Raw genomic sequence first — 27,946 nt, 5'->3', positions numbered from 1 at the left:
TTGGATTTTCCTTTGAGCCTAGATTTCACTCTTTTTCTCATGCATAGTTATGCACACACATGCAAAATTCATCAATGTAGTATGTATATAAGGAAGTATTGGTTCCTGCTTTTCTTCAACTTATGCAGGCTATTAGTCACTGAGTGCCTATTTATATATTCCCAATACCATCCTCATTTTCTACCAACATCAATGAAAACGGGGCAAGAAATGAAGGTTTATTATCTACACTACTTTTTTCTGTGCACCAATACTCTGGCATGTTGGCATGATAATTTTAAAAATCTAAGACACCTTATTTGCAAATAATTGGTAACACTGATTATGTGAAAGCCAGCAGGGAGATTCTCCAATGTTTTATTTTATTTTTTTAAAATAATCTTTAGTTTATATTTTTTGTTCATTAGATTGCTGAAAAATCAGACAATTCAAATGATAGTTTTGACTTATTTATGTTTGAGAAAGACACTCAACTGTCTGCTTTGCATTGTAATGTTGCAGTTAGCTTGCAGATCTAAGTCCTAACCAATTGGCACTGGTATTCCAAGCAACTAGAAGACAACACAGATTCATGTACCAGTATGTGCAACAGAAGGGTCCTATAAACAGCTTGAAGAAATTAAACCAAGGTAGATCTGATCAATTCCAGAATTCGAATCTATCTGGGAACAGTATTTTGAGTTCTATAATCAAAGAAAGTTAAAATATAAATGTGTGGAATAAAATAAAAATCAATGTGCTAAAGAATTGCTTAAAGTTAATAAAAGTAAGTGCATTGTTAAAATTAGAGACAATGGAGGATGAACTTAAAGTACCTGGATTAAGTCTATAACTCCTTTAGCAACATCTCATATACTTACTGTCTTCATAAAAGGTAAACACTCCTTTAAGAGCTTAGCAGCTGGTGACTTCACAGACACATTCATGTAGGCTTCTTGGTGACAATGTAAACATAATTTTACAATGACTCATGGCATGTTTTGCAGTTTCCAGGCAGGGCTGGTAGTCTCTTGTCTTAACCAAGCCTGAGTTAATTGAGTTTCTGAACCCAGAAAGCCACAAATTTTAGACAATAAGCTTTCTCACTTGAATCAAGCTTAGTGGCAACTTTATGATCAATAACTAAATCTAATTTCTCTCCTGAAAATTTTCATTATTTTGGGGAGCATTGCATTGAGCGGGGAACTAGTTTGTTAGCTCTTTGTTTTTCTCTGATGAACACAGAAAGCAGCATTCCTGATATCCTTCCACCCTTTTACAAAGTTCTAAATGTGCTTTGCATTCTCTAGAATAGCCTCTCCCAGTCTGTTTTATGTTACAGACATTGGATTATGGAGGCTCTAGTCTCGTTTGCAGCTAGAGGCACCAAGTTGGAGAAGAGTAATTTGCAGCAAACAGAAGTTGATGGTTGATGTTGCTTTTTCAGTTTTGAAAGTCGGTGGCCTTTTATTAGGTTGCATAACACCCACAAATATTGCATCAGTCACCAAGTCATATACAGGATATACTGTATATCCTGTTCTGGTTTTCTTGAGACAGTACTTAATGGAGCTTACTTCAATTTTACAATTCTTGGTTTTTCTACTCAAGTCTCAACACCAACCCCAAGACCCTGTTTCCTAGTTATGTTAATGAGATTTTTTCATGATTCCTAACTGCTGTGTGTTTTTGTGCATTAGGTGAATTTCATCAATTCTATTATAAGCTGTCCAGTCTCATGAAATATAGGTTAGCCATATAAAATAAATAAATAAACTGGATTGGAAATGAAGCCATGCTACATAATTATTATTGCCAGGGTATTTTAAACTTAATTTTCTAGTTTCTCCTCAACATAAAAAAACGTCATAACAACAGCACCAGATGTCTGTAGCCAATCTATAGCTGTACTAAATACAGGTAGTCCTTAATTTACAACAGTTCATTTAGTGACTGTTCAAAATTACAACAGAACTGAAAAAAGTGACTTAGGACCGTTTTTCACACCACCTTTGTAGCATCCCCATGATCACGTCAGAGGTGGTATTCAACAGGTTTTGACCAGTTCTGGAGAATCGGTAGCGGAAATTTTGAGTAGTTCATAGATACCACCTATGACTGGCCCCACTCCCATCTATTCTCTGCCTTCTGAGTCCCATCTGATCAGGAGGAAATGAGGATTTTGCAGTAACCTTCCCCTGGAGTGGGAAGGGAATGGAGATTTTACACTATCCTTCCCCTGCCATGCCCACTAAACCACACCCAAGCCATGTCACACCCACAGAACCGGTAGTAAAAAAATGTGAATCCCACCACTGGATCAGGTGATCAAAATTCAGATGCTTGGCAACTGACTCATACTTATGATCATTGCTGTGTCCCAAGGTCATGCGATCACCTTTTGCCATCTTCTGACAAGCAAAATCAACGGGGAAGGCAAATTCACTTAACAACCATACTACTAACTTATCAACTGCAATGATTCACTTAACAAGTGAAAGAAAGTTGGTAAAATGGGACAAAACTCAACAAAAGTCTCACTTCACAATAGAAATTTGGTTATGGTTATGGTCATAAGTCGAGGACTAACGGTTGCCTTGCTTGTTCTCAGTGTTTTATACATGAAGGAAAGTTTGTACTATAGCCATATTAGGCGAGGAGAAAGAAAAATAATTCAGCCAATATCGCTATGGTTTTAAACAAATACTCTAGGGTTGTGGTTGATCACCCCATCCGAGAGTTTTTCGTTTATTTAAAAAGTTGGGAATATGTGATTTAACACTCCTAGGTTCAGAGAACCATTTCATGCACGTCCGTACTCCCTTGCGTTATCTCAAGTACTTTGATCAACTCGCAGCTCCTTCGCCTGCTACGCCTTTTGCAGAAGAAGGTCAAGTTTGCGAAACACCCAGCGCCTCCCTCAAGCCCAACCGGAGCAACAACGCAGTTGCGAGGTAAGCAAAAGCGGCTCCGCGGCGAATGCAACTCTGCGCCTGCGCCAAATACATCAGGCGAGGTGGTGGCGTGGAGGAAGGAGCCGTCACCGACCCCGCCTCCTCTCGCGGTTCTTGGCGCGGGGGAAGGTAGATCCGGGCCTGTTGGTTGCCGGCCGGCGACAGTGGTTGGTTGGCTCCGTCGCCGAGGGGAGTATGGCTCAGCGGGGCTCAACGCAGGCAGCCTTGGGGCGGACGATGGAGGCGGAGAGGCTACAGGAGGCAGAGGCTGCCTTGGAACGGCATCAGCAGTTGATTGCAGGTCAGAAGCGGACGTGGAAGGGGACTACAAGCGAGGAATGCGGGGCATTTCTGGAATGAAGCAGGCTTTGTTGGACCTGCTGGGCTGGGTTACCCAGTTCCGATAGATTTGCATTGTACGAGGAGGAGGAGAGAAAGGACTTACAGGACAACAGGTTCTTCTCCCAGGCATCAATTCATAAGGGTTTACGTTTGCCCTGGCTTGTTCTATTTGGCGGATTGGAGGGGAGGCTACATCATGGTGACAAGGTCATACTGGATGCCTGCATTTCACATGTTGTTGTTCCAACGGCAGTTGGAAACGTGTTCTGGCTCTGAGCCCTATCCGGAACCGTAACTATCTGTGAAATTATACTGTACAGTCTTGGAATCATGATGTGGCGTGAGGGCAGGTTTTCCCATGAGTTAATCCAGGCTTCCTCATCATGAATATCCATAGGTGATATTGGGCAATTAACTCGAGGAATTGCAGTAACAGTTGACTAAATCTAATGGAATGGACAACCTACACAGGCTTTGTAAATACGATCATAACTTTATTTTTAGAATTTATTAATCTGTGGTTTATTGCACAGCATCATGCTAAGTTTTTTTTACTGAAATTAACTTAATTGCCACATGCCTAATTATAACTGCCCTAACCAATCATATTTTAGCATGCTGAGCTATGCAAATACAAAATGTTAGGTGAATGAAGGTTTCCTGCCAATTGTTATAGTCTAGAATGTGTATTGTAGTTTGGAAGCAAAGGAAAACATTCTTCACTTTTAACTATCAGCTGTATTTTATCATGTAAATCAAACATTACAAGTCATAATGTAGTTGTACTTGCACATGGAGAACATAAGATTTCCCAGTTTCAGTCAGTTTTTCTGTGAAATCTGTTTTGAAGTAATGATAATCATATGGTATTTTTATTTTGCTTAGTGTGTTCTAGGAATCTATGAATCCCGCCATTTAGTGTTATCTATTCATGCTGAGCATGTTGTATCAGCCTTACTGTTGTTTCTGACACTATCAACAATGCCTAAAACTTAGAAATATCAACTTTTGAAATCTAAAGTGTTGCTATGCATAAATATGGCCATATATTATACTTGCATTAGAAAAAGATGTCCATTTATGGTGTACTTTCAGTATTATTTTTGTCTCCTTTCCCAGTTGTCCAGTAATTTATATCTTCATAATTTGTAATTTAAAAAATAGTTATAAACTTTGCTGACGATAATTTATTCTGCCTTTCTTAGGCATACTGGTGAGGAAGCTCTATTTAAAAAAAAATTCTAAAGACAGAAATAGGAACATATAAGAACATTTCTTCACTTATTGTCTATAGCCCTGTTTTATTAATGTATAAGCAATTAATCCTGTCTAGTGTTGAAGCATGTGAATATTGTATCTCTAGCATTTTTATTAAATTTATATAATTACCCATCTCATTATCATGTCTCTCAGCAGCTTACAAAGATGAAATACAGAAAGCAACACAAATCAAAAATAGTCACAAAGCCATTACAGATAAAAATATTAAAAACGATCAGTGGAAAAGTACCACTGATTTTCCTAAAAGTCTAGCCACTTAGCAGGCTCTACACAGATTCTTGGGCCAGATGACAAAGCCATGATTTCAGGTTCTTCTGGAAGCCATGTCTTGTATATGTTTTGTATGAGCCAGCACACTGCATATACCTCCTAGTCGGGGATATACACAGAGAACAGTATGAATTGAATTGAATTCAATATTTGATAAAGTGTGATTTGTCTTTATAATAGAAGTATCCTGTGTACTTGCAAAGCATCAGAGAGAATAATAATTCCAATATATGGGGGAAGTAAAGACGCTAATAAAAAGGATAAATAATAATACAGCCCCACTGTATGAGTTAATATATATTGTATGTATATGTTAGACAGAACTGCAAGTATTAAGTGTTCAATAGAGGGGGAAACTGTCCCTGTGTCTAGTTAGCTTGCAAATTAGGCTGTAGATGAGGTATCCTGGTTTTCAATATGAGTTTGCTTGGAGTAAAACTTGGGCTTTTCCTGTTCTTGTGGCATTCTTGCAAAATGTGCTCAAGCTGATCACAGCCCACCTTAGGAGGGCTACAAATGCCTTAGTTGTAATTAAAACTAGTAAATTCATCTAATCTAGGGCTTTATATAAGAGCATGTTTCTGCCCACATTGGAGATGTCAGAAAAATATAACAGCAAGCTAAATGCAATGAGAATGGATTATTTAAGAAGCATGACGAAACAAAAAACCTAGACAGCAGTGCTGAACAGCTTTTGAACGCTTTTGAATTTTCAATATTTCTACATAAACATGTCATAAAATGTGATTTATTTTTCCTCAATAAATAAATAAACAAGTATAATTTTTAATTAATTTGGTTGATTAGGTTGTATCTGTTTAATTTTAGGATACGGATGGAGATCATATCATGTTTTAGGTCACATGTATGCAGAAATGCTGAAAATTCAAAACTGTTCACAAACTTTTAAATACTACTGTATGTCAGGAATGAATAGATGACAGGTGATTGTAGACTGAATACAAAAATGAGTGATCAGTAAAGGAACATGTACATTGAAATTGGTCATGTGGGGAGAATGATTGAGGACAAAATTAAAAAACAGATTTAAGAAAAGTGAATAGATCAAAAAGATGGAAAAGATTTAAAAAGTCACAGCTGGATGGAGAATAAGCACCCTGAAAAAGAGAGATGTATTGGTATGATAGAAGCAATTATGGTTTGCAAATACAGATAGTCCTTGACCAATAGCTTAGATTGTTCAAAGGGAGCCCCCCCCCCCCCAGGTAGTTTTCACCTGGTTCCATCTGACATCCTCCCATAGTTATATGTTTCGGTCAGTTGGTAACTGGTCTGCATTTATGACTGCTTGTGGCATCCTATAATCATATGATCACGATTTACAATTTGTGTTTGTTTCTGGTTTTTGGCAACAAAAAAAAGTCCCATAGAGAACAACAGGCTTCCTTTGTGATCATGGATTCATTTAATCACCATGGTGACTTCCTTAACTGCAAAAAAGTAGTAAAAATAGGTCAGTCACACAATAATCTGCTTTACAACTGTCACAACCTATGACTGTAAGTCTTCATTGTGGTCATAAGTCAAGGACTACCTGTTTAAATATGAAGAGATATTATGTAGTGACTGATTTTTATCAGGCCTCTTGTAGGGATGACTCCAGCCTCTTTTTAACAGATCGTATTCTTTTGTAACGCACAGTTTTTTATTCTGTCATCGCTATACTTTTCTGTTTCTTTTTGTTTTTATTGTCAGGTTTTCATCATTTGTTAACTGCCCAGAATTGCTGGGAGTTGGGCAGAACATAAATGTAATAATAATATATTTGCAAAAGGCAGCTTTACTTGGAACAGCTTGCGTCCTGCTGTTAATATTATTAAACAACTTCCTATCCCAGGTCCGTGAAAAGGATTCAATAATTGGACAAAAGTACCAGATCCAGTCTAAATATCTGGCTAATTGTACAACCATACTAATAATGTCAGTGTAAACAATTTATTTTACAGACTTCTATATCATTCCAGTTGTTAAATGAAGTGGCTTGCAGTCTTTAGTACTACACAGATCTGGTTACATTTTTTTTTCTTATCTCCTACCTTTAATTTCTTTTGCTTAATTTCTTTTTTCTGCATTGCATAATTTCTTTTTTACCATAACGTGGAATAGTGTTGAATACCTGTGTATGCATGTATGAAAAAATGTTATGTTTTATTTTTGTATGTTTGGTAATGATTATAATCTGCAACTCATCTCAGTGAAATGATACTTATAGGGCAAAAACTGGGTTTTGTTAGCATGTATTAAAACTCAAAAATTTAAAAACTGAATGGATAAATCATTTTGGATAGGCTTCATTAGTTGGAGGAAAATTATAGCTCATAGTTGAAAGATCTAAAAGATGGACAGAAAACCTTCTAAAGTGACCAATGGTGGTGGCTGATGAGACCTGTGAAGTAGTATTAAGCTTTAATGAGAAAGTAAAGGATTAAAAGAAAAGCTTCACTAGAAGGAACTCCAGCAAATTGTCAAGGAAACAACTGTTTCATCCAAGCAGCCAAAAGTAACAAGAGGAGCCTGAGGCTGAGGCAGACTGTTAAGCAATCTATGTTCATTATGTAAGGGTAATTGGAGTTAAACTTTATAAATCAAAACACACCAACATCTGGGATAGTGTATTACGTTCTGCGGTACTTGGCATTTAAAAATTTGTGCTATAAAGTACATATGTTATCAGTTTTACAGCTATTTATTTGGGCAATGAAGAAATGTAATTAAGTTTTAACATTTTCTTAACTTTTTAAAATTTGCATTGCAGTTTTAAACTCAAGTTTTATGTTTTAATATTAATGTTATTGAATAGTTCAGTAAGTGAAGTGTTTATTTTATGTGGTTGCTATCATATATGTTAAATATAACCTTTATAGAGAAAGTTTTGCTAACATAAGATGTTAAATCCTTGTTTTTTTTTTCTAATGAAGATTTTTAAAGCATTGCTATACACAACTGGCCAGGTTTACATATTATGTTAAATAATCAACCATGAATTATCCGCCTATACTGGCTGGCTTCGCAAAGCATGCTATAAGACACATGCTTCTATAAAACCAGACAATTTTTGTAATTCAATTCAGTTTAATCTATTTTTTTCCAATTGTGAATCAACAATGTAGGAATTAACAAAAATGCAGAAGTAAAATGATATCCAACCTTAATTTAAATGCTCTGTGTGTGTGTGTGTGTGTGTGTGCGCGCATGTGTGCCTTTGAGTCAGTTGACTGACTCCTGCTGACTGCCTAGATTACTTTTTGCAGTTTTCTTGGCAAGATTTTTTTTTAAATGAAGGCAAGATTGCCTTCTCCCTAGCTGAGAGGAGATGAGAGTCCAAGGTCACCATTTGGCTTTATGATTAAGACAGAACTAGAATTTAATCTCTCTAATTTCTTAATTTCTAACCACTACACCAAACTGGCCTTCTAAAATACATTAAAATATATAGAAATAAGTCAAATATCTAGAGCATTATATGATAGTGATTATAAAACAAAATAAAAGAACTTTTAAGAAAATAATCATCTACCAGCCTCTCAAGCAAAATTTATCAGCCTCCTTAATTAACTTTCCTTGTTTAAATTAATCAAATATTTAATTGTATTTGAATCAGGACAAGATATTTTTTCCTTTAAGAGGTGCTTCAAATTTTTTCCATGGGCAGAAGTGGAAAAAGGCCAATGAATAATATGAAAATAGTTATGTGGTTTTATTACAATATGCACAGAAACACATATGGTATTTCAGGGAACTGACCATTCCTGGTAGCTGAATTCATTTTTTTGAAATTGTAATCTGGTAAGTGCTTCTGTAAGGGAGAGCTCCATTACATATCTAATACATTATTTTGACTAATGGTCGATCTTTTTTTTGAGCCTGATAATAAGAGCCCCAAGTATTTGAGTCCATGAAAAGAGTGCCCAGATATCAATAAGAAGGAACTTGTTTTGTTTTACGTCCCACAACTTTTGTTACCCAGATTCCAAAATCTTTGTCTTTTCAGCATTAGCATTAAGGGTTTTGTAGAACCATAACTGTCCAGTGTCTATAATACAGGTAACTGCTGATTTATGACCACAATTGGGACTAGAATCTTGTTCATTCAGCAAAGCAGTTGTTAAGTAAGATGTCACATGATTGCTTTGCTCAACTACTGCAATCGTGGCCCTCCTGGTTGCAGTTTTTAAGTGATCTCATGGGCTGTTAAGTAGACAGAGTTCCAGGTAAGGAGCACAGGGTACCTCACATGGGTGGAGGAGACTGTAGAAGGCCTGGCACACATTGTATGCAAGTTTCTCCGCTTAGGAGTTGAAAATTCTCCCTGCCGAAATCTAAGCAGTATTTTCAGCCCCTCAGCAAAGAGACATTTGCACATTTGTAGCCTGCACTCCCCCCACCCTACCCCACCCCGGCCAGGCATCCTATGCTCCTTACTGTACCCTACTGCCTCTCCACTGAGAGTCTAAAAATCCTCCCTGCCAAAATCAAGCAGGATTTTCAGGCCTTCACCCTTCCTAAACAGGTTGTACCAAGTCTTCGAGGGTCTCCCCCATCCCTGTGAGGCACTCTGGACTCCTTACTTTACTGCACTGCATCTTCACTTGGAGGCCAAAAATTCAGCTTGGATTTCAGCTCCCTTCTGTTTCTTTATGTTACATAGATATTCTTACATTCATTAAATTACATTTAATAAAACTTGATGTTGCGTTTTGGCTCCTCACCTTGATTTTATATATATTTTCAAATGTAACTTGGATTATAATCCTAGAGAAATCTGTGTAGATTATCAGTGTCCCTTCTCACTGCAATTTCTCATGTAAGTTTATGGTCTAGTGGTTAAGACATCAAGCTAGAAAGCGGGAGACCATCAAGCTAGAAAGCGGGAGACATCAAGCTAGAAAGCGGGAGACCATGAGCCCAGCTTTAGCTATGAAAGCCAGCTGGGTGACTTTGGGTGAGCTGGGTTGGGCTGACAGTCCCTTAGTCCAACCCACCTCACAGGGTTGTAAGGAAAATAGGAAGAATTTGTGTTCAACATCTTTAGTGCCTTAAGTTATTTGCAAAAAATAATAAAGACAGGATTCAAATAAATAAATAAAAAATTAATTACATTTTCATTGCATTTCAGGAAAAGCACATAAAGAAGGTGGATCTGCACGAATGTCGCTCCTCATCTTAATATCCATCTTCTTAACAGCTGCTTCTGTTATGTTGATGGTATATAAAAACTTTCCTCAACTTAGTGAGTAAGTATACCATGACAAATTCATTCCATTTTTAACATCTGTAATTGTATACACTTAGAGAAGTTATACAGAGTCTTGTGAGGTATTAAAAGATTCTAAGTATCCCCTAGAAAAACATATGATATAATATCAATTTCAAAAAATCCCAACAAATTACATTTAGTTTTCTCTTGTTAGCAAATTATTGTTGTATAGTTATTTACAGATAATAGTTTTTTCAAATGATAAAATATGCATGTTAACTATAAAAATCATTTGAGATACGTTGATATTGATTACCTGCATCCTTGCTAATTCAGATTTAAAAGGTTGACCAGTTTGTAAGTAAACTGGATGGAAGTTCCAATAGCATAAAGATAATCTTAAAATAATCTTAAGAAGCCACCCTTGGATTGAACACGTAACTTTCATCCAGTCTCCAACCTTCCCTTTTTGGAGAAGGTTGCTGAGAGGATGATTGGCACTCAGCTTCAGAGGTTCCTCGGTAAAGTGAATTATCTGAACCCTTTTCATTTGGGGTCCAAGTTGTAGTACAGAACTGCAATGGAATTGGTTGTCTTGCAGATGACTTTTGAAGGTTCCTGGAACAGGGGTGGTGTAACTATTCTGGCTCTCCTAAATCTTTCTGTGGCTTTCAAGTCCATCAATTATGCTATTCTTCTGTACTAGCTATGGCCGTTGGGAGTAGAAGGCCCTGCATTGCAGTTGTGCTTCTCCTTTCTCCATAGCCAGTTCCAGTGCGTCTTGGTGGGGAGGGAGAGATTGAGCCCTAGACTCTTGTAATGTGGGATGCCTGAGAGCTTGAGTCTCTTGCATCTTCTCTTTAATATGAAACTATTAGCAAGATCATTTGATAGCACAGGGTGCAGTATTATCATTATGCTGATTTACACAGTTACATTTCTCTATCCTGGGCTGTGAAGGTTATACTGTTGCACTGCTGACTGACTGCCTGGAGATTTGAGGGTCTGGATAGAGAGGAACAGTTTTAACTCAATCCTCGCAAGATTGATTGACTTTGGGTTTTGGGTCCCCAGGATCTGTTGATATGTCAGCTTTGACTCTGGGCACGGTTGCTCTTCCCTAGACTGAACTGGTGTATAATTTGAGGGTCCTCCTGGTCTCATGGCCCCTACTCAAGTAGATAGCACTCATGGCCAGCAGGATGGCCTTTGCACAGATTCGCCTTGTGCGCCAATCGCACCATTTCCTGGACTGAGAAAATCCTGCTCACAGTATCTTCATATCTTAGTCACTTTCCATCTGGACGACTGCAATGTGTTGTACAGTGTCTGCCTTTGAAGGTCACCAAAACCTATAGCGTACAGAATGCAATAGCATGATGGATCCCCCTAAGTTTGCCCACTTCACACCCCTGTTGAGTGAGCTGCCCTGGCTCACAGTTTCTTTCTGGGTGCAATTCGAGGTGCTGATTATTGCTTCTAAAGCCCTATATGGCATGGGACCAGGTTCTCTCTGAGAGTATTTGCCAATCCCATCAGTTGGCACACTCCAGATACATTTCCTGAAATGTTATTATCAAGTGGATCCTATGAAACCTCAGTTAGGGTTGGGCTTATTATTGGGGTGGGCTGTGTTTTTGGAGAAGCACGGTACTACGAGTTGCTCAGAGTTTTATATTTTAAGATAGGTGGCCATACAAATAAATAAATAAAATAATATTTTTATCACAGCATAAAACATCATTTTTTGTCTGTTGTACAATGATGAAAATGATTGAATCTGAGAGGTTTATTTTTTGCTGAAATCTGTTCTGGAACCTTGTTTAGAATGATGACTTTGAAATTGATTAATAATTGCCAGAAAATTAAGTTGGAAGACTTTGGTCATCTAAAACAATCTAATGATTTCTGAAGTAGACGTGTTGCAGTGACTATACAAGAGGACTACTGGTAGCAAGATTTGACGCTGGATAGATGAATTAGTTACATAAATTGAGCGATGCAGAGCTCCAAAATTATTTCAATGGGATCGAAGCTTTCATTAAAAACTGGGAATTATAATATCAAGGTAGTGTATATGTAGTAACGTTTTGCTGACTGGAGACAAGAGTTCACTTTATCTATTAATAAAATTGTTTATTTTTCCCCTACAGAGAGGAGAGAGAATGTATGAAAGTTCCTAGAGACATGGATGATGCTAAAGCTTTAGGAAAAGTACTCTCTAAATACAAGGATACTTTCTATGTTCAAGTATTAGTGGCCTATTTTACTACCTATGTCTTGTATCCTTCCTTAAAAATATATACAAATTGCTGTGGAATGTGATGTAAATTAATTATGATATATTAATAATGCTTTTAATGCTATGGTTTCACTTGTAAGATAAAAGAGTGAAATAGATGCATAGAGATAAACCATGTTAACATACTGTGGTGGCGCAGTGGTTAGAATGGAATATTACAGGCTAATTCTGCTGACTGCCAACTACTACCAGTTTGGCAGTTCAATTCTCACCAGCTTAAGATTGTCTCAGCCTTCCATCCTTCCGAAGTTAGTAAAATGAGGACCCAGATTGTGGGGCAGTATGCTGACTCTGTAAACTGTTTAGAGGATTGCAAAGTACTGTGAAGGGTATATTACTCTTAAGTGCAATTGTTATACTATACCCAAAAAAATGACTGTTAAAAAACTAGGAAAGAAAAAGATAGATCCCCTTCAGCAGCCAACATTCAGATAAGCAAACAGTATTCTAGTCAAAGAACCACTAAGAAGTAAATCATACAAACTGGCAAGGAAGCACCAAGGCAGCAAACGCCACCATTCATTTGAACTGCTGATGTTACCTAGTTGGGTAATGAAGTATCTGCCAGTTCAGTGAACATCAAGAATGCCACATTGACTTTAATGGATGAAAGAAATGCCTTTAGAAATGGCTTCCCTGAAGGCTCCAGAGGGCAAAAAATGGCCCTATGAGCAAACCAGAAGTCTATTCCTGAACTTCCGGTTTGTGCGTAGGGCTGGTTTTTTTGTGCTCCAGAGGCTTCAGGGAAGCCTCCAGAGGGCGAAAAATGGCTTCAAAAGAAGGCCGAAGTCAGCTGGCCAGCGTGCACATTGAAACAATTATCTATTAAAAGTTAATGTTATATTAGAATTCTCATATGAACAATGTTTAGCAATTAAATTCAAGAACATTACTCCCATCTACCAGCAATTTATATTACCAATAAGGCAGTTTTAAAAAATTGCTTCAATTTTTCACAGAAGTAAAGTGGCCTGTAAAGAGGTAGTGTTGATTCATTGATGTAGACATTTACCGATGAATGATGATTATAGTTCAAGCCTAATTTTTTTGTGTCAATGGTAAGAATTCTCAGTATTTTTAATAGTTTAAAATAGTAATCCTAACCTTGGATTTTAGATTATGATTCAGTCTTTCTCATAGGCGTTGCTTGGAGTGTCCAAGCATGGGTTAACTTCAGCTTGCTGCCCAAAGACAGAGTTCAAAGTTTGTGTAGCCATGCCTCTTGCTCCCATCAGAGGCTCTGTTTAAAAAACTCAGTCGCCCTAAAAGGATGTTTGGGGAGTACCAGTCCTTGAGCAGCAGTTCGACTCTCCAAGTCAGTGTAGTGTAGCCTTTATTATTTTTGTGTTTAGTTAGATTAGATTCCCTTAGCTCCTTTATTATTTTATTCCAATCTGTCAAGGAGTAGATTGCCCCATTGCCTTCAGAAGCGTGAAACAGGCTGCCTGGAGCGTGGTTGGTTTTTGCGTAGCTGCAATCACAGCAACACCGTGGGAGGCTCGCTAGCGGCTGTTGGCGAGCCTTTGGGGACAGGTAGGTAGTCAAGGTCCCCCAAAGAGCTGTCGGAGGACTGGTAGATAGCCGTTGGCTCTCCTGAGTCTTTGGAATAGCCGACAGTTTCCCCGCTGCCGTTCCAGACGTGCGGTGGTCATTTTGAAGCAGAAAAAAATTGGCGTGCTTTATTCCTGAGGTGTTTTCAAGCTACGGCAGCCTGTTTCCTCAGCAGAACATCGCTGGGTGGGGTCCTAATCAACTGGCCTCGTTCCGGGTCTCCAGACAGGCCTCCCCCTCCGCAGGACATTCATCAAGCGGCTGTAGGGACTTTGGCTATTGCCTGGCCATTCCCTGGTATTTAGAAATAGCATGGATCCGCCATTTTGTCTTGCCTTTGCTTCTTGACTGGGACATTGATAACGTCTAAAGGCATCCTTCTGAATGTGGCCAAGCCATGTTCGGCCCTAAAGCCTCATTTCTTTTGCCAGCTCTTCAAGCCAGTCCTGCATCTGTGCGTGACATCATGGCCAGCATCATTGAAGCTGAAGTGAATTCCCAGGCAGGATCCACCTCTAGTAAGCACAGCAGGCTCAATCCTGCTGCTAAGAGTGAAGGGGCTGGGTGCCCATCCAAGGGGAAGCAACCGAAGCCCAGGAAGGTGTCCAAAGTTGCTGAGAAGATGGCTGAGAGGCGCCAAAGGGCCCTTGAAAAACAATTTCAAAAGGCTCAATCAGACCAAACACAGGCAGGGGATCCTTCTCCACTCAGGGAGGAGTTTGCAGGTCCTTCCCTTCCCACTCCCCTACGAGATAGGTCCCCATCCCTGGCAGGTGAAGAGGACTTTGGGTTCTCGCTCAATCCCTCTAGGGCATCTCTTGGGTCCCCCTGCCCCTCTCTGGCTGAGGAGTCCATGAATGAGGTCTGCTCCATTATGGAGGAGGAATCTTTGCCTCCATCTGGGGCTGGACCAAGCTCGCCTAGGGATCAAGGGCCTCAGCTGTCCAGGGAAATTCAGGATGTACTCGCACGTGCAATTTCCCAGGGGATTACGGATCGCATCCAACAGTTAGGCATCAAATTGCTCATTCAGACCACCAATCCTAGCAAGGCCCGCGCCGCTGGGCCTAAGAATCCACTGGCTAGAGCTGCCTCCCCGGCTCCTTCGAGGTATCGGAGGCAGAGGAAGGGGAACAGGATGCTCCTGATCTTTCAGAGGACGAAAATCTTCTTCCCGATACGCCCGCCTTCTCAGGCTTATTCAAGCCTTCTATGCTTAGGGCTTTCCTTACCAAGGCCAGGGCTTCCGCCACCCAAATGGGTCTCCCAGCTCAGGCAAACAAGACTTCCATTGATCAGGGCAACAAAGATGCTATTGGTCCCCGGGATTCGGGTGCGGGACTCTTCAAGGAGACCACTTCTGCTCAGAATCTGCTCCCAGCCCCCCAGCTGTTCCTGGATGTTATCCAGCACCAATGGGCCCAACCAGGTTCTATGGCTAATCCCACTGGGGTAGATAAGAAGCGGTATACCATGGAGAGTAGCCTTGAGGATGATCAGGTGGATGATCCCATTGTAGCATTAACTTCCAATTCAGTGCTTCCAGCCAACCTGCTGGAAGGCTTAAAGGTTGAGGATAAGAGGGCGGAGAAGGCTTCTCATGAAATTCACCTGGCTATTGCATGGGCCAAGAGAGCATCTTCTTCTTACTTTAGCAGGGCAGCGCTGTTTTGGCTCCGCAAACTGCTGTCCAGCCTACCAGCAGGGGACACCAGGACACGCCAGGATGTGAATAAAATCATAGTGGCTGTCAAGTACTCTGCTGATGCCTCACTTAATGCCATAAAATTTTCCTCCAGAGCCCTCTCCTCCAATGTCACCTCGCGTCGCCTGCTGTGGCTTCGCCACTGGCAGGCGGACATGAAGGCAAAGTGGAAGCTTGCTTCCGCTCCCTTTAAAGGGGGAAAGCGTTTTGGGGAGGCCTTGGATTCGGTCTTAATTGAATCCAAGGATAAACGTAAAATCTTAACAGCGGTCACCAAAAAGCCAGACCGCAAGGGTCAGACCTTTCGGAGGCAGCCCTTTCGGAATGCAGACCCTCCAACCTCCTTCGGGGGATTTGATCGGCCATACTCCCAATCTCAGGATCGTCCCCAAGGCACAAGAACAGGCAACAGGGCAACCGCAGGTCCTTCCGAGGGGAGTATTCCATCCGTTCCTTTCGGAAGTCGAAGTGACCGTCACCGGTCCCCTCCCATAGGTGGTCGTTTCCAACTATACACCGCTCAATGGGAGGAGACACTGACGGACACTTGGATTCTGAATAGAGTCCGTTACGGCTTGACCCTGGAATTCCTCTCATTTCCCCCACGGACCTTTGTCTGTTGTCCCATTCCCAAGTCTGCCCACAAGCGCCAGGTGATGCGGGCGGAGATAGGACATTTGCTGGAGATAGCAGCCATCAAGAAGGTCCCCAGGGGTCAGGAGGGCAGGGGGTTCTACTTGATCCTCTTCCTGTTCTCAAAGTCTTCAGGGGGAGTAAGGGCAATACTCACGAAACTCAACATCTATCCAAGATTCAGTCACTTCAGATCATACTGGGTTGCATCAAGCAGGGGACCTCCTAACTTCCATCAACTTGAAGGAGGCGTACCTGCATGTTCCCATTCATCCAGCGCACAGCAAGTTCCTGAGGTTCCAGTTTGCCAACCAGCACTATCAATACAGGGCCCTCCCCTTCGGCCTCTCATTGCCCCAAGGACATTTACCAAGCTTCTGGCTACCATCGCAGCGCATCTCCGATATGTCCCAGTGAGACTCGAATACTACCTGGATGACATTCTCATTCACTCATCCAGGGGGCAAGCCCAAAGAGATCTTGACATCACCATCCGCGTTCTCCAACACCACAGGTTCTCAGTCAATCTCGACGAGCCACCTGACTCCAACATCCAGAATTCAACATCTTGGCACGGTGATCGACGCCAGGAGGTGCAAAGTCTTTTTCACACGGGAGCAGGTAGACAGCATCAGATCTCTGGTGAGACACATCCGAGCGACCGAGTCAGCGTCCATCGTCTCTTTCTCCCAATTGTTCGGAAAATTAATGTCATGCATTTCAGTGGTTTCCTGAGCACGTCTGCATGCGCAAGAGCTCCAATAGCTCCTCCTACTGATCCAGAGACACAGGGCCAGCAACTCCAGGAGAGTGGTGCACCTTCCCCCAAAGGGGTTCAGTCACTCAGGTGGTGGCAGTCGGAGGATCTGCTACGGGAATCCTTCAAGGAACTGGAGTGCCTGGTCATAACAACGGACACCAGCCTATATGGTTGGGGTGCTCATCTCCAGACTCAAGTAATTCAAGGTACATGGCTGCAGGTGGAGCTCGCCCACAACATAAATTGGCTGGAGCTCCAGGCCGCCATGTTTGCCCTGCGTCATTTTCATCACCACATCAAGGGTCGCGATGTCCTAATACTGACCGGCAACATTGCTACAAAGGCATATATAAACTACCAAGGTAGCACTCAATTTCAGGCCCTGATGGCAAAAGTGGAAGCACTAGGCCAATGGGCAGAGTGTCACCTGGCATCGCTGCAGGCAGACCACATCTCTGGAGAGAACAACGTGGCCACGGACTGACTGAACAGGACTATCATCAACAACTCGGAGTGGCAACTCCATCCATCGTTGTGCTGTCAGTTGTAGCAGAGGTTCGGCCTCCCGAGAGTCGACCTATTCACCACCCCAGCCAACACGCATCTTCCCCAGTTTTTCGCCAGGTTTCATTGCCCTGGCGCGGAAGGGACAGACGCCCTACAACGTCGCTGGCCTCTCGGCCTCTTGTATGTATTCCCGCCTCTTCCCTTGATACCACTGGTGATCAGGAAAATTCTGGCGGAGGAAGCGGAAGTGTTGCTCGTAGCTCCATACTGGCCTAGGAGGTTCTGGTTCACCGACCCTGTCAGCCTGTTGGTGACCAAGCACTGGCGCATACCTCAGGAGCTAATGTCTCTCAGCCAAGGGGCCACTCAACATCCGGACTCCCAGTGGCTGCAGCTAGCCGTTTGTTACTTGAGGGGGACCTCCTGAGGCTCAGCAGATTTTCAGACAAGGTCACCCGTACCATCCAGGCAGCCCTCCACTGTCAGAATTTACGAGGCGACCTAGTCTGCTTTCTCAACTTGGGGCCAGTCTCATCACGTTATCGCCACTTCCGCAACCATTCTGCAACTTCTGGATTTTCTCCAGGAGGGCTTGGACAAAGGCCTCGTGCTCAACACACTCCATCAGCAGATGGCAGCCTTAGCACCATTCTGTCCACGGACTCACATCTGTCCCTTAGTAGACATCCTCAGGTTCGTAGCTTCCTCAAGGGGGCTACCAACCTCAGTCCTCCTACAATTCACCGATTCCTGACCTGGGATTTGTCCGTTGTCCTACAGACTCTGACCGCAGCTCTTTCAAACCGCTTAGATCCATCGGTTTGGGTCACCTGTCTCTCAAGATGGCCTTTGTTATAGCTGTTACCTCGGCCCGCAGGATTTCCGAGCTAGCCGCTCTTTCAGTCAGAGAGGACCTTTGTGTTGAGCATCTGGACAGGGTTGTTCTCAGACTGGACCTGTCTTTTGTGTCTTCCATAGATCACAAGACGTGATTCTTCCTGATTTTTGTCTGCGACCCAGACATCCAAGGGAGCAAGTGTGGCATAAGCCTGATGTTCGCCATGCTGTGCGCATATGCAAGAAAAAAACTTCTTTTCACATGTCGAAATCATTCTTTGTGTCTTTTCAGCCCGTTTCCATGGGCAGAAAAGTCTCATCTTCTACTATAGGAAGCTACATATGGGCATTTATCAAGCTAGCCTCCGAGCAACAGGCTAGACCGGTTTCTCCTTGCATTACAGCACACTCAACGAGGAGTGCCTCGGCCACATGGGCCACGCAAGCGCTCATCGATGGGATATGCAGGGCTGCGACATGGTCATCACCATCTCCTTTCGTGAGGAACTACAGACTGGATGCCTTTGCATCTGCAGAGGCTTCCTTCAGGAGAAGAGTTTTACAACGGGTCATCGCGACTCCCACGGGCCTGGACATTTCTTCTTCCCACCCTGAGACTACATAGCTTGAGTATGTCTCATGCTTGGACACTCCCGCAGCGCGTAGAGAACGACCATTCAGGTAAGCCAATGGTCAATTTGTTAATATTCTGTCATACAGAATATTAAATGGAAATTTATTACTGCTTATTCAGGAAAAAAATTTTCAAACTTTATCTTGCATTTTAATCTTTTATAGTTGAAAACATGTCTACCCTTCAGAAATCTATAAAATTATACTATAAGACTTAACAGAAGGATTTGTTTGTTCAATAATTTATCGAAATTTGTTCTTAACCAGACCCATCATCTAGCCTGCAAACATTTGCCATTCCTGGATCTATATTTTTGAGTATACTTTCAGGATTTCTTTATCCTTTTCCATTAGCTCTATTTCTTGTTTGTCTGGTAAGTATTTATTGCCAAGGGTAATATGCTCTTTCTTTTTAAAAACACTTAACACTTAAGCTATTGTGAAAAAGCAGAGTATGTGAATCATGGTTTTGTAATGGTGAATGTAATGGTCTATTCTTACCTAATAAATGGCATGGGAATATATTTGTACTTTTTAAATGCTTCCAAGGGAATTCAAATGTATTTAAAATAACAGTAATGCCATTCAAAATGGTAACTCAGTAATAATATAGAAATAACTATTGCAAATAATATTGAACACAACCAACATCTGGATATTTATATCTGTTAAAAACTTTCAGAGGTCATTTTCCATACCTTTTTTTAGGAAGGCTTCAAAAATATAATTATTAGTGAAAATGCCTAACGCCATTGTCCAAAGCTGCCACAAATATGACATGAGTAATAAGACCTGCTAGGATTTATGACATGAACATGCTAACAAATACATGGCTTTGTCTCTGACTACTAAAGTTTAAAAGAGGCTTGTATTCTGTAGAAAATAAACAAAGAATATAGCTGCTATAACATGGGTAAATATACACTGTGCTCTTTTCCTACATTGTTGGAAAACATATAACGTATAAGGCATTGCATTAATTGAGCCTGAATGTAACAGATCAAGGTAGTGTAGATCAAGTAAGTTCTGTCAAGGAATTTGAGATCAAACAGTTTGGATTGAGTTGAAATTCACATCTCTCAGCATCATGCATTTACTGTAGCATAAAGCACCCTTAGCTAAACAGACTTTCCAATAAAAATATCGTCTCCGCTTACTGATTGTTTGGTAAGATAAAGATTAGGTTACTGTAATGTGTTTCTTGTAAAGCTACTTAAAAAAACATATCAATGTTTTAGCTAGACTAGAAACTTGTTTATTTTTACTTTTAAAACGGCCTAGCCTTATGCAGGTATTTCTGGGCACAGCTTAGATAATTGAAGTCCAGATTATTTGAGAATTTCTGCCTCATTGAAACTTGTTCATTGAATTTTTCTAAACTGTTACAAGTTACGGCATCACATTTAGAATTAAGATAAGTAGCAGTTAGGAATTTTGCCTTCGTAACGGTGATAGTTACTTTGGGTGCTCTCTTTTAATGCTTGTTTGCTTGGTGCCCATCTTAAGGTGTTCCGATGCAAGGAATATAGTGTCTTGCTTTCTCAGGCTTTTTCTGTTGTCAAAAATGTGCTGCTACTATCTCTTTTGTTTTTTGTTTGTGTGTTAGAGACTTTTTTTCCCCATGCAGTCAAACTCAGACTTGTGTTTTAAACATTTCCTTTCGGACAGTTTAAATGGACACAAATGCAAAGAAGGAGCAATTTTAAATGTACACATCAACTTTTTGTATTATTTTGAAATTTATTTCATTTCGTTACAAATCATTGTTGCATGTTAATTACATTAAATTGAGTATCTCTCTGTAAGATACAGCTTTTCCATTTATTTGCAGTGCTCTGGACTTGGAGCTTCTTTTTGTTATATGCTATCGTATTTAGTTGGAAGACCAGTTGTATATAGATATTTAACAGAGAAAGCAGTAAAATGGTCAAAACAGGTAAGATCACTCTGACGGAACATATATTCTGAACCATTAAATTAATAAAAGGATATCTCATCATTTTTTCCTATCTCTGGTCATAGAAGCTAGTTTATTCCTACAACCGGTTGTAGTATTAATGTGTCTCACATGAACTGAAATACTCATGTATTTTTTGCATGTGGAAGCCCTGCTGATTACCCAGTTTTCCAACACTGGTACTGCCTCCCTTTTGTCATTCAATGTCTCTAGTCCCTTTGCTTTCATTTTCTGAAAGGCAGAATAATGGTGGAAAAAGGCAAGAAGGACCTATCATATGAACAGAGTTTTGTTACTTCATCTCTGAATCTTGTCCTATTTTTCTAGTCAACAAGCAATCAGGTGGAATGCCTTAAGAACTTTTATAGTATTTAGGTTTAAAGATTAACCATGTACAAAACAATTGGATGAATATGTCTTTCAATGAATGACAGCTTTTAACAGATCAAGATTTGTTGGAAAAACAAAATATGTTTCATGGGCTAATTAGGAATTCTATGAAATGTGGGAATCTTGCACTCTGCTACCAAAGTATTATAGCATTATTCTTTTTTGTTTTTTATTCTCCTCTAGAATTTTAGGTGGCTGAGGTCATTGATATCTCCCTTTTCTGTGGCTGGAACTGATTTAATTACACAAAGGCTAACACTCCTAAGCTCCAGTAATGGGATTTATTACTTGGTTAAGATGAAACTGCTGAATTTCAAAGCAAGATTATTTTAATTTGGTATTCTTATGTCCCACAGGTTGAAAGACACAGAGAACATCTCATTAACTACATAATATTTTTGAGAATCACTCCTTTCCTTCCTAATTGGTTCATCAATATAACTTCTCCTGTAATAAATGTGCCATTAAAAGTATTTTTTATTGGTACTTTTCTTGGTAAGAATTCTGTTTCATATTTTAAAATATACATGTTTCCTTGTATGCATGATTTATTAGTGCATAGTGCCATCTGTTGGGCCAATTATAGATATTTTGGATAATTTTCATATTTGAATTTTTTTAAATAAGAAGTGCTTATACAAGCACAAGTATAAAAAAATAACCTACCACATCACTATTAAAATTTTGTATCTTCCACAAAAATCTATTTTGAATTGTTGAAATAAGGTGGGTAGATAACATAATAGAAACCTGTCATGTTTGGGATCCGGGGGGAGGAGCCTGTCGCCGAGGAGGGCTCAACCGAGCTCCTCTCAGAGATCTGGTCTGTATATCTAAATAAGATCATAGATATCACCCCTTTTTGGCATAAAGGGGCAGGGAGTAGCTCTGTGTGCTAGGGTCTATTCGTAATTCACAGCCTTTCTCTCTTTTTTTGGCTGTGGACAGAGATTAGATCCAGCGTGAGCGGAGCTTTTATCTCCAGCCAGTTCTTCTCAGCTGCCTTTTTTTGGCAGCCCTAGACAGGCGACCCCCCCCCCAGGACAAAGCAAAGTTGTTTGAAGCTAAGATTAATACGGGCGGGTCCCACCCCTGTGAGATTTATGCTTTTATTACTATCGTAAATACCAGCACCATTTGTCTTAGAGGCTTCTTTGTTTAAACGGACTTCAAAATGGCGATTTCTCTCCATTGGTGACTGATAGGGGATGTACGTAGCCGGTTTTACCTTCCTGCAGACCGCTCCTTAACAAAATAATTTTTTTTTTGTTTTTTTTGGAAACAGAGGGGAGCGAAAGCGCTGTTTATTTGTTTATTTATAATGGCACCCAGGTCAAAATCGAAGCGTCTCTCTACAAATGTGCCTAAAGAATCTGTGAATGAACTTAAAGAATTTACACTGGCATCGCAGCCCTTGTCTCCTACGCCCTCTACTGGAGAATTCTTAACACAGGAATTTTTTTTTCAAATGTTTAATGATTTTAAACAAGAAATTAAGGAATTTGTATTGGAGCTATATGGTGATTTAAAGTCTAAAATTGACCAAATGAAGGCGAATACGTTTGCAGCCATGTCTGCCCTGTCAGATTATACCGCTGAAATAGAGAATAAATTAGAAAGTTTGGAAGAGGCTAATTCTAATTTGACTACTAATATTCAAATATTACAACAAAAAATTAGAGACACTCAAGAACAGCTCGTTATGATAAACTTTAATAAGAAGGCATTCGCAATAAGAGTCAGAGGATTCCGCGAAAAGGAGCGAGAGAATCTGAAACAGACCTTTGTTGAAGCCCTCAGCCATGCGGTGGGAAGCCCGGGACTTAACTTTGATTGGCAGATTCGGAAAATTTATCGCCAGAATTCGTTGGTAGCGGAACAGCGACAGCTCCCGAGGGACATAATTATATATTTCTCCACAAAAGAATCCAGAAACGCGATCATGCAAAAATTTTACAATAATAGTTTGAGAGTTGATGGCCAGAACTTGATTGTCTTCAAAGAAATACCTTTCCAGATGTTAAAGGCAAGAAGGGACTATACCTTTTTAACTAAAGAGCTTAGAAATCATCAGATTCAATATAAATGGGAGGCCCCAGCCGGCATTACGGTCACATTTGAGAATCAAAGACTTCGTCTCAATTCTGTTTCGGAGGATCGAGATTTCTATTACAAGACTTTGAAGGCGGGACTTCCTGATTCACTTGGAAAAGAGGAGAGACAAGCCGAAGGAGAAGGCAAGCAACAGACCACATGGCTGCAAGATGGAGGGGGTAGCTCCCCCTCCTTCGGAGAAGCAGAAAAGCGGAGTTTGAGGATTTAGACATTCTAAAATATTCACTAAAGTTGTGGATTGAATGGGGGTTTGCGACCTCTCTCCGGCAGAAAAAGCGGAATTTATTGGTGGGGTGATATTGAATGTATATATGTAAAATGTATGCAGAATGATTTACGCTGTTTAAATCTTGTTAGAAGGGAAAGTTTGAAGAGATTATTTTAAAATAGAAGGTAAACTGATTCTTGCTGAAACTATTATTTGAATATGTGGAATGATCTATGCTATTTAATTTTTATTAGAAGGGAAAGCTTGGTGAAATTATTTTGAGCTAGATTTTAAACTAATGTTTGCATAAATTTGATAGTGGCAAATATTTGAGAAGCAAGGGATGAGGGTAAAATGCATGCGGAATGATTTACGTATATTGGTGGGTGATACTGAATGTATATACTGAATGATTTACGTTGTTTAAATCCTATTAGAAGGGAAAGCTGGTCGGGATCATTTCAAGATAGAATGCAAACTGATTTTTGTGTAAAGTAATACTTGATCCACGCTGCTTAAATTTTACTAAGAAGGGAAAGTTTGGTCAGATTATTTTGAATTATTGTTTGAAATTAAGGTTAAGAAAGGGAAAGTTTGATTATTCTTCTGTAAAGTAATATTTGAATATGTGGAATGATCCACGCTGCTTAAATTTTAATAGAAGGGATTATGTTTGAGTTAGATTGTATATTGATGTCTATACAAATTTGGATAAATGTTTATCTGAATACAAGGTTAAGGAAGAGGAATGGGAGAGTCTACAGGAGGTCGGGGTAAATAACAAAGAAGCAAGAGACGAGAATAAAATATAGATAGAATGACTTATACTATTTAAGCATAGATAAAGATGGGGGGCTGAGCTTAACACAAAGAGTTTCTTTTTTTTTTTCTTTTTCTTTTTCTTTTTTCTTTGTTCTTTTCTTTTTTTTCTTTTTTTTTTTTTTTTTGGTTTTTTTTCCCCTTTAATATATTACTTTTATTTTTAATCCATACGAACATAAGATACTTTAGATAGAAGGCAGTGCCAGGTGTGGGCCCTGGGAAGTCGGGAGGAGTAGGGATGGGGATTTATGGGGGGTGGGTGGGTGGGTGTTAACATAGTCGCAATAAGAACAAGAATGCACTTATATATGGTTGTTCTTTTTTTTTCCTTTTTTTCTCTTTTCTTTATATTTTTTTTTCCTTGGTTTATTTTACTTTTTATCAGATTATAATAAACAACACTTGAATAAAGGAATACACCAAGGAGGGAGGTAGAGGGAAAGAGGAGGGAGGAGTAAGGAAGGAGTAAGGGGAATGCAAGGAGGACGTGTTGGGAGTAAGGGGAGAAGGAAGGTTTGAGGGGAAAGGGAAGTAGGAGGGGAGCGTTAGAGGGAGGAAAGGAAAGTTGGAGGGGGTAGATGGGGTGTATGGAGGATGGAAGTGTCAGGTGGGGTTGTGAATGATGAGTTGTGTTTTCTTTTTTATTTTTTTTATTTTTTTTATATATTTTTTCTTTTATAGCAAATACCCTGTATATAAGTGATTGTAAAATGGAATGTGAAAATGAATAAAATAGATTTAAAAAGAAACCTGTCATGTTTGTTTGTTTTGTGCCCAGAATGTAGAAGTTGTAGCTCACTTAACTTAATTCATTTAACTAATTTAGCCAACTAATACAAATTTTTCATCCAGGATTTCTACTTATTGTTTTCATTCATTCATTATTTTGTTAAGTAATATGTATGCCACCTATAAGAGTCATTGGGAGTCAGGTGGCATACAAATTTGAAAAGCAAAGTATCTGCTTTAACTTGTAGATGTAAGGCAATCTTTTTTTGGATGCTGGTTTCATAACGTCTTGTATTCTCTTGTAAGAAGAAGAATGTACGCAGGAATTTAACATAGCTGTCCACATTTTCTGTTACAACTGCTTTGGATTAGATAAAATAACAATCAGTTGCTAATATTAAAAGTGTGATTCTGCTTTGAAGCTATTTATAATTTCTAACCAAAATATTTTTACCTTTTGTTTCCAGGTGTTGCACCACCATCTTTTGTAGCAATTAAAGCTGGAACCACACTTTATCAGCTTACTACAGCAGGTGAAGCTGTTTCCTGGAACTCAGTCTTTATTCTTATGGTTCTGGCAATTCTGTCCATTCTACCAGCAATTTTCCAGAATAAACTTAAACAAAAATTTACATAAGGATCAACCTGGATCTTCGTTTTCCATTTCATCTCAGGATCCGCACTACTTCTGTGATTCCTTTTCAAATGGATGTTAAGTAACTTAGAAAGAGGAAGCTGAAGACACACAGAAGTTTTTAGATCTTTTGTTCAGTTATATTTATGGGGGTGGGGAGACAAAATCCACAGCTGGAAGAAAATTTTAAGGTGAACCATACTTTTTGAAGAATTCTGAGGCATTGTCCATTTTAATCTATAATATTGAATCTGAATTTATACTTTGACTGATGCCTTTTTGATCATTTAATGTGAATAATTTGTTTCTTCCATCTTTTCCTCATCACTGATTAATCCTAAGAAATTACAAATTGCACAATGAATTCTATAATCCCAATGGAGTAAAAAGACTGCATCATTTGTTTATGCATAAAGTCTTTGTTGAACACATGATTAGGGGGCTTGACCAGTGTTTTTCAGAAATTTCTGGATCTTTGTTTTTTGCTCATTTTTGTAAAGAGTGATTTAATTGTAGGATATTATTTTTTGTTTTCTTGAAATGGAGCTAATTTATCATGGCACATAAAAATACTACTTTTAATATTCTTTCCTTGTTTGTGAGCATTTCAGTTATTTGGCTAAAATTTTATGAAACTTAATTGTCTGTCAAAAAGCAGTCATCATAATACATTTTATAGTGGTAGTTTTGTAGGAGGATGCGTAGGATTGGCCGTTTATTTTGCAGTCATTTTCTATTGGGTTGCAGGATTGATTAACGTTTCCAGATGCTGTACCATTTTTAAAACTTATAAATACAATCTGGCTAAGTAAAAATTCAATGAATTGCTTGAATCTAAAATGCCAAAGATATTTTCCAAGTTCCCCTTAAAGCCCAGATTCCTTCAGTCATATTTTACAAAGCAGTTGAAATTAATGAGAAGTGCCTAGGTATGAACAAATTCAGTCTGCAATGAAAGAAGTGTTATTTGTTTACTGGGCAAAGATTAACCTGCAGAAATTGTATATTTTGTAAATAGGCCTTGCTATTATAATGTATCACTTTTCTAATGGAAGAGTAGCATATTAAAAATGGAATGAAGATTGGCTTTTGAATTTTAAGTACTCTTTAGGGGTTTTACTTTCAAAAGTAATGATACTTTTTGCTGAATTACTATTGTCATGGAATATTTTTCCTCCATTTATGAGATCTAATATACTGTTCTACGTCATAACTACTTCTACTTATCAACCATTCCTCTATACCCTATTTCCCCCAAAATAAAACCTCCCTGGATAATAAGTCCAATCGGGCTTTTGAGCGCATGCGCTAATATAAGTCCTCCACTGAAAATAAGCCCTCCTCGAAAATATTGCAACACAGCAACAGCCATAAGTGACCACGCTCACCACCTTCTGCACCTCAAAAATAATATGACCTCCCTGAAAATAAGGCCAAGCGCTTATTTTGGGGTCAAAGAAAATAAGACCCTGCCTTATTTTTGGGGAAACACATTATCAGGGGCGTCAAACTGGTGGTCTGTGGGTTGGATGTGTCACGTGCAGGCCACACCCACCCCAGCTCTGCCAAGGGGAAAAGTGTCACGATACATCATGTGACGCAACATGACACAGCGAATTTGACATGTTCTATGTCTAATGCTGATTGTTCCATGCACTTCTATTTTTATTACAAGTAGTCCATGTTGAATGACACTAATTGGAACTGGAAATTCTGTTGTTAAGTGATGTCATACATTGAAAAAAACCATGTGACCATGACACTTAGTGACAGTAGTTCCAGCAGTGTCAGTTGCCATTGTTAAGTGAGGACCATGTATGATCATGACTTCCTACCAACTTCTCCTTTGATTTTGATTCTGGGAAGCTGACAGAGAAGTTCATAATTCATGATCAAGTAGCCATGGGGACACATGCTGGCCAATGGCGCATTAAGGCTTACTGGTGCACTAAGCATTGACAAATCTTGATGCCCCTCCTTTGTACATACTGTACAAATCTTCATTGGTTTTTTGTTTTCTTTCTCAACTTTGTGGTGCCCCCTTTGGGCCTGGTGCCCTAAGCACATGCTTAGTCTGCTTAATGGTCAATACGCCACTGGCGCTGGCAGGTCCAGCCAT

At 39.7% G+C, this 27,946-nt stretch overlaps 1 protein-coding gene across 1 annotated transcript; it reads left to right on the top strand.

Annotated features, from left to right (window-relative positions):
- The first annotated feature begins 3,033 nt into the window (after positions 1-3,033).
- On the top strand, positions 3,034-26,409 carry TMEM41B (transmembrane protein 41B). Its single transcript, XM_032234181.1, has 7 exons — positions 3,034-3,234; positions 9,964-10,081; positions 12,198-12,326; positions 19,253-19,346; positions 20,804-20,908; positions 21,676-21,814; positions 25,661-26,409. Exons 1-7 carry the CDS (start codon positions 3,129-3,131, stop codon positions 25,828-25,830), a joined length of 861 nt encoding a protein of 286 aa, XP_032090072.1. The 5' UTR covers positions 3,034-3,128; the 3' UTR covers positions 25,831-26,409.
- The last annotated feature ends 1,537 nt before the right edge of the window (positions 26,410-27,946 follow it).

The sequence above is a fragment of the Thamnophis elegans genome, chromosome 1, assembly GCF_009769535.1.
Source record: "Thamnophis elegans isolate rThaEle1 chromosome 1, rThaEle1.pri, whole genome shotgun sequence".
Classification (NCBI taxonomy): Eukaryota; Metazoa; Chordata; class Lepidosauria; order Squamata; family Colubridae; genus Thamnophis; species Thamnophis elegans.
Note: the sequence above shows the minus strand (reverse complement) of the source record. Positions and strands in the feature narration are given on the sequence as shown.